Source organism: Cherax quadricarinatus, chromosome 76, assembly GCF_038502225.1.
Source record: "Cherax quadricarinatus isolate ZL_2023a chromosome 76, ASM3850222v1, whole genome shotgun sequence".
Classification (NCBI taxonomy): Eukaryota; Metazoa; Arthropoda; class Malacostraca; order Decapoda; family Parastacidae; genus Cherax; species Cherax quadricarinatus.
Genome location: NC_091367.1, coordinates 20,002,808 through 20,020,367, shown reverse-complemented (window position 1 = coordinate 20,020,367; position 17,560 = coordinate 20,002,808). Strand labels below are relative to the sequence as shown.

At 41.3% G+C, this 17,560-nt stretch overlaps 1 protein-coding gene across 1 annotated transcript in view; it reads right to left on the bottom strand.

The window, feature by feature from the left end:
* Nucleotides 1-17,062, bottom strand: part of LOC128703681 (uncharacterized) — a 78,389-nt gene extending 61,327 nt beyond the window's left edge. The window contains exon 1 of the mRNA XM_070101343.1: nucleotides 16,729-17,062. Coding sequence (XP_069957444.1) covers nucleotides 16,729-16,930 — 202 coding nt within the window. The 5' untranslated portion in view covers nucleotides 16,931-17,062. The remainder of the gene's footprint in view (nucleotides 1-16,728) is intronic.
* Between the last annotated feature and the right edge of the window lie 498 nt (nucleotides 17,063-17,560).

Sequence of the window (17,560 nt, the reverse complement as noted above, 5' to 3'; positions counted from 1 at the left end):
ATATACATCACTGCATGTATATATACCAGTGCGTGGATATACATCACTGCGTGGATATACATCACGGCGTGGATATACATCACCGCGTGGATATACATCACTGCGTGGATATACATCACTGCGTGTACATATACCAGTGCGTGGATATACATCACTGCGTGGATATACATCACTGCGCGGATATACATCACTCCGTGTATATATACCAGTGCGTGGATATACATCACTGCGTGGATATACATCACTGCGTGGATATACATCAATGCGTGGATATACATCACTGCGTGTACATATACCAGTGCGTGGATATACATCACTGCGTGGATATACATCACTGCGTGGATATACATCACTGCGTGGATATACATCACTGCGTGGATATACATCACTGCGTGGATATACATCACTGCGTGTATATATACCAGTGCGTGGATATACATCACTGCGTGGATATACATCACTGCGTGGATATACATCACCGCGTGGCTATACATCACTGCGTGGATATACATCACTGCGTGGATATACATCAGTGCGTGGATATACATCACTGCGTGTATATATACCAGTGCGTGGATATACATCACTGCGTGGATATACATCACTGCGCGGATATACATCACTGGGTGGTTATACATCACTGCGTGGATAAACATCACTGCGTGAATATACATCACTGCGTGGATATACATCACTGCGTGGATATACATCACTGCGTTGATATACATCACTGCGTGTATATATACCAGTGCGTGGATATACATCACTGCGTGGATATACATCACTGCGTGGATATACATCACTGCGTGTACATATACCAGTGCGTGGATATACCTGGAGGTTACCTGGAGGTTATTCCGGGGATCAACGCCCCCGCGGCCCGGTCCACGACCAGGCCTCCCGATGGATCAGGGCCTGATCAACTAGGCTGTTACTGCTGGCCGCACGCAGTCCGACGTACGAGCCACAGCCCGGCTGATCCGGCACCGACTTTAGGTATCTGTCCAGCTCTCTCTTGAAGGCAGCCAGGGGTTTATTGGCAATTCCCCTAATGCTTGATGGGAGGCTGTTGAACAGTTTTGGGCCCCGGACACTTATGGTGTTTTCTCTTAGTGTACCAATGGCGCCCCTACTTTTTATTGGCGGCATTTTGCATCGCCTGCCCAGTCTTTTACTTTCGTAGGGAGTGATTTCTGTGTGCAGATTTGGGACCATTCCTTCCAAGATTTTCCAAGTGTTGATTATGATGTATCTCTCCCTCCTGCGTTCCAACGAGTACAAGTCAAGTGCTTTCAAGCGTTCCCAGTAGTTAAGGTGCTTGACAGAACTTATACGTGCAGTAAAGGATCTCTGTACACTCTCTAGATCTGCGATTTCACCTGCTTTGTATGGCGATGTTAATGTACAGCAGTATTCCAGCCTAGAGAGAACAAGTGATTTGAAAAGGATCATCATGGGCTTGGCATCTCTCGTTTTGAAAGTTCTCATTATTCATCCTATCATTTTCTTTGCACGTGCGATCGTGGCACTGTTGTGATGCTTGAAAGTGAGATCCTCAGACATTACTACTCCCAAGTCCCTTACATTATTTTTCCGCTCTATTGTATGGCCGGAGTCAGTAGTATACTCTGTTCTAGTTATTATCTCCTCCAGTTTTCCATAACGGAGTAGTTGGAATTTGTCCTCATTGAACATCATATTGTTTACCGTTGCCCACTGGAAAACTTTGTTTATATCTTCTTGGAGGTTAACCGCATCCTCAGCAGATGACAGCCTCATGCAGATCCTAGTATCATCCGCAAAGGATGATACGGTGCTGTGATGTACATCTCTGTTTATGTCTGATATGAGGATAAGGAATAAGATGGGGGCGAGTACTGTGCCTTGTGGAACAGAGCTCTTCACTATGGCAGCCTCCGATTTAACTCTGTTGACCACTACTCTGTGTTCGATTTGTTAGGAAGTTGAAGATCCATCTCCCCACTTTCCCAGTTATTCCTTTAGCACGTATTTTATGGGCTATTACGCCATGATCGCATTTGTCAAATGCTTTTGCAAAGTCTGTGTATATTACATCTGCATTCTGATTTTCTTCCAGTGCATCCAAGGCCATGTCATAGTGATCCAGTAGTTGTGAGAGGCAGGAGCGACCTGCCCTGAACCCATGTTGCCCTGGATTGTGCAGATTTTGGGAATCCAGGTGATTTGCAATCCTGCTTCTTAGCACTCTTTCAAAGATTTTTATGATGTGGGACGTCAGAGCTAATGGTCTATAGTTCTTAGCTAATGCTTTGCTGCCACCTTTATGGAGCGGGGCTATATCCATTGTTTTAAGTGACTGTGGAATTTCACCCATGTCCAAGCTCCTCCTCCATAGTGTACTTAGGGCACGCGAGAGGGGTTTCTTGCAGTTCTTAATGAAAACAGAGTTCCACGAGTCTGGGCCCGGGGCTGAGTGCATAGGCATGTTGTCAATGGCTTTTTCGAAATCTATCGGAGTTAGGGTAATGTCGGAAATCTGGCATACATTTATGGAGTTTTGAGGCTCATTCATGAAGAAATCATTTGGGTCGTCGATCCTAAGACCGATTAGTGGTTCACTAAACACAGAGTCGTAGTGGGATTTCAATATTTCACTCATTTCCTTGTTGTCGTCTGTGTAAGTCCCATCCTGTCTGAGTAAGGGCCCGATACTAGATGTGGTATTTGCCTTGTTTTTGGCATATGAAAAGAAATATTTGGAATTTCTTTCAATTTCACTAATAGCTTTAAGCTCCTCCTGCCTCTCCTGGTTCCTGTAAGAGTCATTTAGCTTAAGTTCGATAGTTTCCACTTCCCTGGTCAGCGCCTCCTTTCGTGTATCAGATATTCTAGCACTCCTGAGGAGCTCAGTGACTCTTCGTCGTCTTCTGTAGAGGGAGCGTCTTTTTCTCTCCAGTTTACTCCTGCTCTTCTTCTTTCTTAGGGGAATATGCCTAGAACATGCTTCGGCTACCAGGAAGTTGATCCTTTCAAGGCACTGGTTTGGGTCCATGTCATTTAAGACATCTTCCCAACATGTTTCGTTTAGGACATGGTTTACCTGGTCCCAGTTGATGTTCTTGTTGTTGAAATTGTATTTTGTGAAGACACCTTCACCGGTACATGCATTCTGCTGTTCAGGACCCCTATGCATGTACGTCTGGACTTCGATTAGATTGTGATCGGAATTAGTTGTTTTTGATATTCTTATGTCTCTTATCAGGTCCTCATTATTTGTGAAGATAAGGTCAAGTGTGTTTTCTAGTCTTGTTGGCTCCACTATCTGCTGGCTTAAGGTGTGTTTTTCGCAAAGACTTAGTAGCTCATGTGTGTGTGACCTTTCATCTGCGCTACCTCCGGGGATTGTTTCAGCTATAACATTATTTGCTACATTTTTCCATATTGTATGCCTTAGGTTGAAATCACCAAGCAGTAAGATGTTTGGGGATGGAGCTGGAAGGTTTTCCAAACAGTAATCGATTTTCATTAGCTGTTCCTTGAACTGTTGGGAGGTTGTATCTGGTGGCTTGTATACAACCACAATGACTAGGTTTTGGTTCTCGATCTTTATTGATAGAACTTCAACTACCTCATTTGTGGTGTTCAGCAACTCCGTGCAGATAAGGGACTCTTTGACATACAGGCCAACCCCCCCTTGTTGCCTGTTTTTTCTGTCGCATCTAAAAAGGTTGTAACCACTTATCCATATTTCACTGTCAAAGTGATCTTTTGTGTGAGTCTCTGTGAAGGCTGCAAACATTGCATTAGACTCCACTAGAAGTCCACTGATAAAAGGTATTTTGTTGTTGGTGGATGGCTTAAGGCCCTGTATATTAGCAAATATGAACGAGGTTGTATTCTGTGTTTGTTGGGGGGATTTTGTTATTGGCATCAGTAGTTGTAATTCTGGAGGGCCATGGGTGGCCACTGGCTGCGCCTCCAGTCCAACAAGGCTCCAAGGTGGTGGACTATTTTTGTTATTTCCTTCCATTTTCTTTTTTCGTTTCCTGCCACTAAAAAATCACCTGGAGTTGGGTAGTCATAGCTACTATTGTTTGTCCTGTGGGGTCTGTGCCTCCTGGTCCCTTTTAGATGGTATGCAGGGCACTCGATGTTGTAACACTGCTTCTGGAGGACCGAGGAGTGGCACATTTTTGGGTGAAAGAAAGTACAGGAAGAAGAGCGACACACTCCTTTAGACAGGAGGTCGCTACATTTTTTGGGATGGTCAAAGTTGCATGTCCCATTTTTTTCCCCTGTTATTCCATGCTTACAGATGCCCCAAGCATAATATTTGCACAAATTCACCTTTGGTTGAGAGTTGTTGGGAGGTGTGTTGTCAATTTCTGCAGGTTCTGGGACTGCACTATAATCCTCAGTATCCAAGCCAGGGCCACCCCGTCCTGGATTCCATCTACTTTCCCCAGTAGAGGAAGGAGACTCCTCTCCAACATCTGTACTGTGGGCCACGGTCTTGTGCAATGATGGTTGTATATTTACTGTTTTTGTGGTGGTTTGGGTAGTGTCCCTAGGAGAGTCTGGGCTGGCAGTAAGGCTGGGGGCTGGGTCTGGGTCAGCACTGGGGCGGGGGGGTGGGGCTGGGGCTATGACTGTGATGGTTGCAGAAGAGTCTACTCCAGAGGAGGGCTCCTCTACTACATCTGTACTAGGGGATATGGCATTGGTAGCTGTGGAGGAGTCTTTAACTGAATCCAGATTTTCACAATGGCTGGGGGCTGGGTCTGGGTCAGCCCTAAGGCTGGGCACTGAACTAGCTGTTGTTTTTGTTTCCCGTGTTTTTTCTAGTGTGTATCTGCTTATTTTTGGGTCAGTTGTTGTAGACTGGGCATTCTCTGTGTTAGACTTTACTCCTCTCCTATCTTCCCATGCTCTATATATTCCAGGTAGACTATTCAATAGTTCCTCCTTTTTCTCATGTTTATTGTTTATTAACCTCCTGAGTGCTTTCCTGATATCTATCCATAGTTCCACATCCCTGTTGCAGATCCAGAAACACCTATCTAGATAGATGTCATTTTTGGTTGCAGTGTTTATTCTTGCACAGGTAACATGATGTTTTGAAAAGCAAAGGTTGCATGTGATTCTAGATTGTTTCCCAAGAGCCTTTCCACATGTCCCACAGGTATACTGTACTGCCATCCTGCCTGTATCCTATTTGCAACTGGGTACCACAAGAGCTTGATCTTCACTTTACCTTTCAGCTCTGCACGCAGGTGTGGGTGTTATAGGTCAATACATGGGTATGTGTGATGTAATTAGCATGGAGACTTATTACCCATTAAAAACTTTTATGTTGTATAACATCATATATCATACATCCTACAGCATCTGATTCCTGTCATGATCACTGCTGTTTATCTTGTCCTGGACAGTTATATGTAGTGGTGGTGGCTGGGTTTCGGTGATGAAGGTAGTTCGGTGGTCAGGAGAATGGGGTATGGGTGCCAGTAGGGGGGTGAGGACCATCCCTTCTGGTTGGGGTGTCGGAGGGGGAGGGTGGCGAGAGGATTTGGTGGTGGTTTATCCTTTTCCACTATCCAGTCACTGCATGTTCACTGTTTCCCTGCACATCAATCAACTATCTCTTATTTTATTATTTCTACTATGGCTTAATACTTATCCAGTTTGTATCCCCACGTCTCCACTTTGCTTGGTTTGGTGATAAGTGGGTCCATGGTATGGGTACCAGCAGGGAGGGAACAACCCCCGCTGGTTGGGGTACGAAGGGGCGGGGGGAGAGGTGGGGGGATCAGTGGGGTGACCGTAAACTTGAGCAGTTGTTCCCATATAATTACACCATAGCTTACACTAGCACTCGGTTTTAAAGGATTACTCTCATCCACAATTCAGTACACTATATCACTGCCTATTCAAATCCTTTTTCCTCGTTATAACACCTGTACGATAGTTTACATTTCTCTGTCGCCTCTGGCAATAATTTTCCTGGTGAGTGGTCAACCCATATATATATTCCATATATTGTACACTATGTATTGGGTATTTAACGGTCGTATGCTCAATTTATGTATGCTGTGATTCCTTGCACCTCAATGCTACCATCACTCGTTTCATATCTGTTGACTATAGTAGTTACTTATCCGTTATTAACACTTCACTGGACCTCTGGCAATAGTTCGCTAGTGCCAGTCGCTTGTAAGATATTCCCCTTTCTACACTATATTGTAGAGGTAACGGTTGTATGCTCAAATTATGTATGCTGTGATTCCTTGCACATCAATGCTACCATCACTCGTTTCATATCTGTTGACTATAGTAGTTACTTATCCGTTATTAACACTTCACTGGACCTCTGGCAATAGTTCGCTAGTGCCAGTCGCTGTAAGATATTCCCCTTTCTACACTATATATTGAACGCTATACTTGGGGATAATTTGGATTACTCTTATCTACAATTTAGTTCACTATGCCACTGCACATATATATCCTTGTCACTCACTATATTACTTATAGATAGATAGATCGATATTCGTTTATTTCCACTTGTGTCGACACCCGGCAATAATTCACTAGTGCTGGTCAGGCCTATTTCCCACGGTAACCGTTTCTCCACCGGCACTCTCTATGTGACACTATAATCACTATTTTCCTATTTAGCGTTCACTGATATTCCTTTTTTGTTTGTTCATCACTGCGTGGATATACATCACTGCGTGGATATACATCACTGCGTGGATATACATCACTGCGTGGATATACATCACTGCGTGGATATACATCACTGCGTGGATATACATCACTGCGTGGATATACATCACTGCGTGGATATACATCACTGCGTGGATATACATCACTGCGTGGATATACATCACTGCGTGGATATACATCACTGCGTGGATATACATCACTGCGTGAACATATACCATTGCGTGGATATACATCACTGCGTGGATATACATCACTGCGTGGATATACATCACTGCGTGGATATACATCACTGCGTGTATATATACCAGTGCGTGAATATACATCACTGCGTGGATATACATCACTGCGTGGATATACATCACTGCGTGGATATACATCACTGCGTGGATATACATCACTGCGTGGATATACATCACTGCGTGGATATACATCACTGCGTGGATATACATCACTGCGTGGATATACATCACTGCGTGGATATACATCACTGCGTGGATATACATCACTGCGTGAACATATACCATTGCGTGGATATACATCACTGCGTGGATATACATCACTGCGTGGATATACATCACTGCGTGTATATATACCAGTGCGTGGATATACATCACTGCGTGAACATATACCAGTGCGTGGATATACATCACTGCGTGGATATACATCACTGCGTGGATATACATCACTGCGTGTATATATACAAGTGCGTGGATATACATCACTGCGTAGATATACATCACTGCGCGGATATACATCACTGCGTGGATATACATCACTGCGTGTATATATAGCAGTGCGTGGATATACATCACTGCGTGGATATACATCAATGCGTGGATATACATCACTGCGTGTACATATACCAGTGCATGGATATACATCACTGCGTGGATATACATCACCGCGTGGATATACATCACTGCGTGGATATACATCAGTGCGTGGATATACATCAGTGCGTGGATATACATCACTGCGTGTATATATACCAGTGCGTGGATATACATCACTGCGTGGATATACATCACTGCGCGGATATGCATCACTGGGTGGTTATACATCACTGCGTGGATAAACATCACTGCGTGAATATACATCACTTCGTTGATATACATCACTGAGTGGATATACATCACTGCGTTGATATACATCACTGCGTGTATATATACCAGTGCGTGGATATACATCACTGCGTGGATATACATCACTGCGTGGATATACATCACTGCGTGGATATACATCACTGGGTGGATATATATCACTGCGTGGATATAAATCACTGCGTGGATATAAATCACTGCGTGTATATATACCAGTGCGTGGATATACAACACTGCGTGGATATACATCACTGCGTGGATATACATCACTGCGTGGATATACATCACTGCGTGGATATACATCACTGCGTGTACATATACCAGTGCGTGGATATACATCACTGCGTGGATATACATCACTGCGTGGATATACATCACTGCGTGGATATACATCAGTGCGTGGATATACATCACTGCGTGTATATATACCAGTGCGTGGATATACATCACTGCGTGTATATATACCAGTGCGTGGATATACATCACTGCGTGGATAAACATCACTGCGTGTATATATACAAGTGCGTGGATATACATCACTGCGTGAATATACATCACTGCGTGGATATACATCAATGCGTGCATATACACCAGTGCATGGATATACATCACTGCGTGTATATATACCAGTGCGTGGATATACATCACTGCGTGGATATACATCACTGCGTGGATATACATCACTGGGTGGATATACATCACTGCGTGGATATACATCACTGCGTGCATATACATCACTGCGTGTACATATACCAGTGCGTGGATATACATCACTGCATGGATATACATCACCGCGTGGATATACATCACTGCGTGGATAAACATCACTGCGTGAATATACATCACTGCGTGAATATACATCACTGCGTGGATATACATCACTGCGTGGATCTATACCAGTGCGTGGATCTATACCAGTGCGTGGATATACATCACTGCGTGGATATACATCACTACGTGGATATACATCACTGCGTGGATATACATCACTGCGTGTACATATACCAGTGCGTGGATATACATCACTGCGTGGATATACATCACTGCGTGGATATACATCAGTTCGTGGATATACATCACTGCGTGAATATACATCACTGCGTGGATATACATCACTGCGTGGATCTATACCAGTGCGTGGATATACATCACTGCGTGGATATACATCACTGCGTGGATATACATCACTGCGTGGATATACATCACTGCGTGGATATACATCACTGCGTGTACATATACCAGTGCGTGGATATACATCACTGCGTGGATATACATCACTGCGTGGATATACATCAGTTCGTGGATATACATCAGTGCGTGGATATACATCACTGCGTGTATATATACCAGTGCGTGGATATACATCACTGCGTGGATATACATCACTGCGTGGATATACATCAGTGCGTGGATATACATCACTGCGTGTACATATACCAGTGCGTGGATATACATCACTGCGTGGATATACATCACTGCGTGGATATACATCACTGCGTGGATATACATCACCTCGTGGATATACATCACTGCGTGGATATACATCAGTGCGTGGATATACATCACTGCGTGGATATACATCACTGCGTGGATATACATCACTGCGCGGATATACATCACTGGGTGGATATACATCACTGCGTGGATATACATCACTGCGTGTATATATACCAGTGCGTGGATATACATCACTGCATGGATATACATCACTGCGTGGATATACATCAATGCGTGAATATACATCACTGCGTGTACATATACCAGTGCGTGGATATACATCACTGCGTGGATATACATCACTGCGTGGATATACATCAGTGCGTGGATATACATCACTGCGTGTATATATACCAGTACGTGGATATACATCACTGCGTGGATATACATCACTGCGTGGATATACATCACTGGGTGGATATACATCACTGCGTGGATATACATCACTGCGTGGATAAACATCACTGCGTGAATATACATCACTGCGTGGATATACATCACTGCGTGGATATACATCACTGCGTTGATATACATCACTGCGTGTATATATACCAGTGCGTGGATATAAATCACTGCGTGGATATACATCACTGCGTAGATATACATCACTGCGTGTACATATACCAGTGCGTTGATATACATCACTGCGTGGATATACATCACTGCGTGGATATACATCACTGCGTGGATATACATCACTGCGTGGATATACATCACTGCGTGAACATATACCAGTGCGTGGATATACATCACTGCGTGGATATACATCACTGCGTGGATATACATCACTGCGTGGATATACATCACTGCGTGGATATACATCACTGCGTGGATATACATCACTGCGTGAACATATACCAGTGCGTGGATATACATCACTGCGTGGATATACATCACTGGGTGGATATACATCACTGCGTGGATATACATCACTGCGTGTATATATACCAGTGCATGGATATACATCACTGCGTGGATATACATCACTGCGTGGATATACATCACTGCGTGTACATATACCAGTGCGTGGATATACATCACTGCGTGGATATACATCACTGCGTGGATATACATCACTGCGTGGATATACATCACTGCATGGATATACATCACTGCGTGGATATACATCACTGCGTGGATATACATCACTGCGTGGATATACATCACTGCGTGGATATAAATCACTGCGTGGATATAAATCACTGCGTGTATATATACCAGTGCGTGGATATACATCACTGCGTGGTTATACATCACTGCGTAGGTATACATCACTGCGTGTACATATACCAGTGCGTTGATATACATCACTGCGTGGATATACATCACTGCGTGGATATACATCACTGCGTGGATATACATCACTGCGTGGATATACATCACTGCGTGGATATATACCAGTGCGTGGATATACATCACTGCGTGGATATACATCACTGCGTGGATATACATCACTGCGTGGATGTACATCACTGCGTGGATATACATCACTGGGTGGATATACATCACTGCGTGGATATAAATCACTGCGTGTATATATACCAGTGCGTGGATATACATCACTGCGTGGATATACATCACTGCGTGGATATACATCACTGAGTGTACATATACCAGTGCGTGGATATACATCACTGTGTGGATATACATCACTGCAGGGATATACATCACTAAGTGGATATACATCACTACGTGGATATACATCACTGCGTGGATATACATCACTACGTGGATATACATCACTACGTGGATATATACATCACTACGTGGATATACATCACTACGTGGATATACATCACTAAGTGGATATACATCACTACGTGGATATACATCACTAAGTGGATATACATCACTACGTGGATATACATCACTAAGTGGATATACATCACTAAGTGGATATACATCACTACGTGGATATACATCACTACGTGGATATACATCTCTACGTGGATATACATCACTACGTGGATATACATCACTGCGTGGATATACATCACTGCGTGAATATACATCACTACGTGGATATATACATCACTACGTGAATATACATCACTACGTGGATATACATCACTAAGTGGATATACATCACTAAGTGGATATACATCACTACGTGGATATACATCACTGCGTGGATATACATCACTACGTGGATATACATCACTACGTGGATATACATCACTACGTGGATATACATCACTACGTGGATATACATCACTGCGTGGATATACATCACTGCGTGAATATACATCACTACGTGGATATATACATCACTACGTGAATATACATCACTACGTGGATATACATCACTACGTGGATATACATCACTAAGTGGATATACATCACTACGTGGATATACATCACTGCGTGGATATACATCACTACGTGGATATACATCACTACGTGGATATACATCACTACGTGGATATACATCACTACGTGGATATATACATCACTACGTGGATATACATCACTAAGTGGATATACATCACTACGTGGATATACATCACTACGTGGATATACATCACTACGTGGATATACATCACTACGTGGATATATACATCGCTACGTGGATATATACATCGCTACGTGGATATATACATTGCTACGTGGATATACATCACTACGTGGATATACATCACTACGTGGATATACATCACTACGTGGATATACATCACTACGTGGATATACATCACTACGTGGATATAGGGCTCTGGTGGCCTGGTGGTTAACGCTCTCGCTTCACACGGTGAGGGCCTGGGTTCGATTCCCAGCCAGATTAGAAACATTGGACATGTTTCTTTCCACCTGTTGTCTATGTTCCCCATCAGTAAAATGGGTACCTGGGTGTTAGTCGACTGGTGTGGGTCGCATCCTGGGACACTGACCTAAGGAGGCCTGGTCACAGACCGGGCCGCGGGGGCGTTGACCCCCGGAACTCTCTCCAGATAAACATCACTACGTGGATATACATCACTACGTGGATATACATCACTACGTGTAATATACATCACTGCATGGATATACATCACTACGTGGATATACATCACTGCGTGGATATACATCACTGCGTGGATATACATCACTGCGTGGATATACATCACTGCGTGGATATACATCACTACGTGGATATACATCACTACGTGGATATACATCACTACGTGGATATACATCACTACGTGGATATACATCACTACGTGGATATACATCACTACGTGGATATACATCACTACGTGGATATACATCACTACGTGGATATACATCACTACGTGGATATACATCACTACGTGGATATACATCTCAACTTACCAGATTCAACTGATTTCGGGTAACATGAAAATAACTATCTAATAATGACTGTTTGCTAATAACCGTTTACTAATAACTGTTTACTAATAACTGTTTACTAATAACTGTTTACTAATAACTGTTTACTAATAACTGTTTACTAATAACTGTTTACTAATAACTGTTTACTAATAACCGTTTACTAATAACTATTTACTAATAACCGTTTACTAATAACCGTTTACTAATAACTATTTACTAATAACCGTTTACTAATAACTATTTACTAATAACCGTTTACTAATAACTATTTACTAATAACCGTTTACTAATAACCGTTTACTAATAACCGTTTACTAATAACCGTTTACTAATAACCGTTTACTAATAACCGTTTACTAATAACCGTTTACTAATAACCGTTTACTAATAACCGTTTACTAATAACCGTTAACTAATAACCGTTAACTAATAATTGTTTATTACCTGTTGCTCGTTGTCCTCCAGCTCCTCATTCTGCACATAAGCTCATTACCTACATCTTTACCATAAGAAAATTTCTCAGTAATGGTTAGAAATGTACCAGCAACGTCTTCCGTGTGCAGGAATGTATAGTTGTTGCTTTAGTGAGGAAGACTTATCAGAAAATATTAGAGATTTATGATCATTTTTCAGTACATTGAAAGTGAAAGACAATCAAGTGAATCTAGATGCTCTCCTTGTATGTCTTAGATGTGTAATGTGTTTAAATAAAACTATCTTTGTGCAGTACACACAGGGCTGGGCATGGAAACGCAGGGTCGAGTCCTGGCCAGACAGCTGTTCTGTACTGATTTATAATCACTTGTTTCGTGATTTAATCGATGTAAATAAATAATTATATATATATATATATATATATATATATATATATATATATATATATATATATATATCTATATATATATATATATATATATATATATATATATATGCATGCAATAAGATCACAGTAAACAGGTGATTTCAAAATATGCAAAACAACCACTCTGAAAGAATAGAGAAATTCCAAGCGCTTTCGTGATTACTCACATTATCAAGGAACTATGAAAGTGAAGCATCCAAGGAAGCTATATAAGGGGTCGGCCAGCACCTCACTATCAGATCCCACAACTGTTAAACACGTGACGCGCGACGAGCCAACTTGGACAGGTCCTTTGCAAAACTCACCCCCAAGCTATTTATTTGTCCAGTGTATTATTAAATTCTACCCAAATTCTATTAATTATAAATGGATCTAATTTATATAAACCAAAGGAAATATTCATATTATTGTCAAAACTGCTTTTTATGAAACAAGATTCAATTATATTCCTGTCGACCATGGACTTGCTTGATACTACTTTCTCAACTTTTTGAAAATCAATTGGATGGTTAAAATCTCTTACATGAATAAATAGAGCATTGGAATCTTGTCCAGTTCTAATGCTATATTTATGTTGTTTTAATCTTAGTTCGAGATTTTTACCAGTTTGACCGTAATAAACTTTATCGCAAATTTTACAAGGAATCTTATAGACACATCCATCAGCATTTTGGGGGGAATTCTTAATCAAAAGTTTTTTTACTGTATCAAGATTTTTGAATACAACTTTAATATTAAAAGTCTTAAGAAGAGAAGGCATATCAACCAAGTTTTCATGGTAAGGGAGAACCAACATATTTTTAGTTGAATAAGGCTGGTTGCCCTTTTTTGGAATATAAAAAGTGTTCCTAGCAACTTTAAAAGATTTATCAATTACATTTCTTGGGTATTTTAAATCATTACCTATTTCATAAATTTTGGATATTTCCTCATCTATGAACTCAGGACTACAAATTCGTAAAGCTCTCAAAAACATTGATGAGAAAACAGACAGTTTGACTATCTTGATGCGAGGAATAATAGTGGACATAGGAACAGTTATTTGTAGGTTTTCTGTAAATTTTAAATTTGAATTCATTATTACCCTTAATAATTAAAACATCTAGAAAAGGCAATGAGTTATTTTCTTCAAACTCAACAGTAAAGTTTATAGAATGGGCTAAGCTATTTAATTTTCCAAGAAAATGGTGTATATCTACATTTTTGGGCATAAGACACAAAATATCATCAACATATCTGAACCATTTAGCTCTATTAGGGAGGATTGTGTTAAGCAACCTTGTTTCAAAAAATTCCATGTATAGGTTACTAAGGGACTGATTACCTCATCTTCTGTACATAGTTCTACTGTCTTCAAGTTATGTCCTGGAATTTGTATTGAAAGCGCTTGGAATTTCTCTATTCTTTCAGAGTGGTTGTTTTGCATATATATATATATATATATATATATATATATATATATATATATATATATATATATATATATATATATATATATTAGATAGTAGGTTGGTAGACAGCAACCGCCCAGGGAGGTACTACAGTCCTGTCAAGTGAGTGTAAAACGAAAGCCTGTAATTGTTTTACATGATGGTAGGATTGCTGGTGTCCATTTTTTCTGTCTCATGAATATGCAAGATTTCAGGTACGTCTTGCTACTTCTACTTACACTTAGGTCACACTACACATACATATACAAGCATATATATACACACCCCTCTGGGTTTCCTTCTATTTTCTTACTAGTTCTTGTTCTTGTTTATTTCCTCTTATCTCCATGGGGAAGTGGAACAGAATTCTTCCTCCGTAAGCTATGCGTGTTGTAAGAGGCGACTAAAATGCCAGGAGCAAGGGGCTAGTAACCCCTTCTCCTATATAAATTACTAAATTTAAAAAGAAAAATTTTCGTTTTTCTCTTTGGGCCACCCTGCCATGGTGGGATACGGCCGGTGTGTTGAAAAAAAATATCAACTGTTACTTTTGTCTCAACAAGGGTAATCAGCACATATACCAGAGATCTATATTTCATTGTCAAGGTGATCTTTTATGTGGGTCTCTGTGAAAGCGGTGAACATTGCGTTTGACTCTGTAAACAGTCCACGGCATTTTATTGTTCGTTGCTGGCTTTAGACCTTGTATATTTGCAAAGATGAATGTCATCGTATTGGTGGTATGGGTGGTGGTGGTCTTTTTTTCCTGGCACTAATATCTATTGTTTTGGAGTGGAAGCCACTGACTACGATTCCTCTCCAGAAAGGTTCGGAGTTGGTGTACGATTTCTGTCATTTCCTGCCAGCTGTTTTTTTCTCCCTGGCGCTAAAAACTCTCTCTCTCTGGAGTGGTTGTGGCTACCCAGGTTTTCCCATGGTCTGGATGTTATGTATCTTCTTGTCCCCTTTAGGTGTTGTGCCTGACAGTATAAATTCTAGCATTATCTTTCTTGAACTGATGACTGACACATTTCAAGGTGGAAAAGGCAGGTTGAATTTTCGTGTAGTCATGTGGCCATGGCATTTCCTGGGGTGGTCAAAATTGTATGTTGCATCTATTTTTCCAGATATTCCATGCCTGCAGATACCTAATACATAAAATTTGCATTTGGTCAAATTTCTACTTGCTGCTTTGGTTTTTCGTGACTGCATTCCCTACGGGTGCGTGTTTCTCTGTCTGTTTACTATCTTCAGCACTTGTACTAACAATGGTGCCTTCACCAGCTTTTTTTCCTGGTATTTTGTCTTCACTATTCCTTGGGGCATCCCCTCGTTTACCGTCTCCAGTGGTATTGCTAGTTTATAACATTGAGTTTTCCTTGTCTACGCCTGTTTCCTCACTAGAGTTCCTGTCTCCCTCCAGGCCACCAGCTTTCATTTCTGTATTCTTACAGTTACTGTCTACCAGGACAGCATTTTCACCAGGGGCAATAGCATCATCTGACCACCAGGCCTTTTATTTTCCCATCTGTTATAGAATGCTGTCAGGTTTTCTATGAAGGCCGTTTTGATGTTTCCATCTTTTAATACCAATGTGATTTTTTTCAACAGGCGGTTCTCATTTGGGCATACCCAAAAACACTTACACTTCCTGTATACTGAAAGTTTAATTTAATTTAATCCCTACTGTAGGTGTTCAAGTATCCTCAACGAGTGGTGTAGAGGTGAAAAACACCACCAATAACCCTCATGTAGTCGATAAGTTTGAAACCTTATTGACCAACCAAACTATCTGGAGACTTACCTTTACCGCTGATTTCTGTGTTGATGGTCGTCTGGCCAGCAGTCATTGTAGCCAGAAAGAACACCAACCCAATATACAGATGCCAGTGAAGCCTATCACCACCGATGTGCTCTCTGTTTCCATTTATAGGACACCCATCTGGTACTTTATTACGACTTAGAAATTCATCAGCACTAAAACGCTTCCCGCTGCTATGCGCCATTGTAAGACCTGTTACACTTGTTCATATATAACCTGTCCTTGGCAGTGTAGCTGAAAGCATAACCTGTCCTCAGCACTGTGAGTTAATCTGCCCTTGGCGTTGTAACTGGGAGTGTGTAACCTGTTGTCACTGTAGCTGGGAGCATATAATTCTGAAGGTTCGCGTACTCACCCACTTACCAGTGAGTCACAGGATGTTCAGTGAGCTTTATCATCATCGTGGGGTTTCCAAAAGCTCCATATAATACAATGATAATAATAATAATAATAATAATAATTATTTATTATTATTATTTTGTTGTTGTTATTAGGTAACACTGAAGGCCAACCTACAAAAGGATGCATTATTTTCTTCCCTCATCTTACTTTCCGATTTCATTTCACTCATAACTCTAGAACACTTTTTCCAGTCGTCTCAAATTTTTAAACATTCGTGTATGGTGACGAGGACCTATAACCCAAAGTGGTTGCATTGGGTAGGGGTGGCTTTGATAAGGACCTACCTTGTATGGGCTAGTAGGCCTTCTGCAGTGTTCCTCCATTATGTTCTTATTACAAGTATCCCGGAATGGCTCGGATGGCTTCCAAAACCCACAGTGACGTAGTAACGCGTCGACTTAGAAGATTCTCG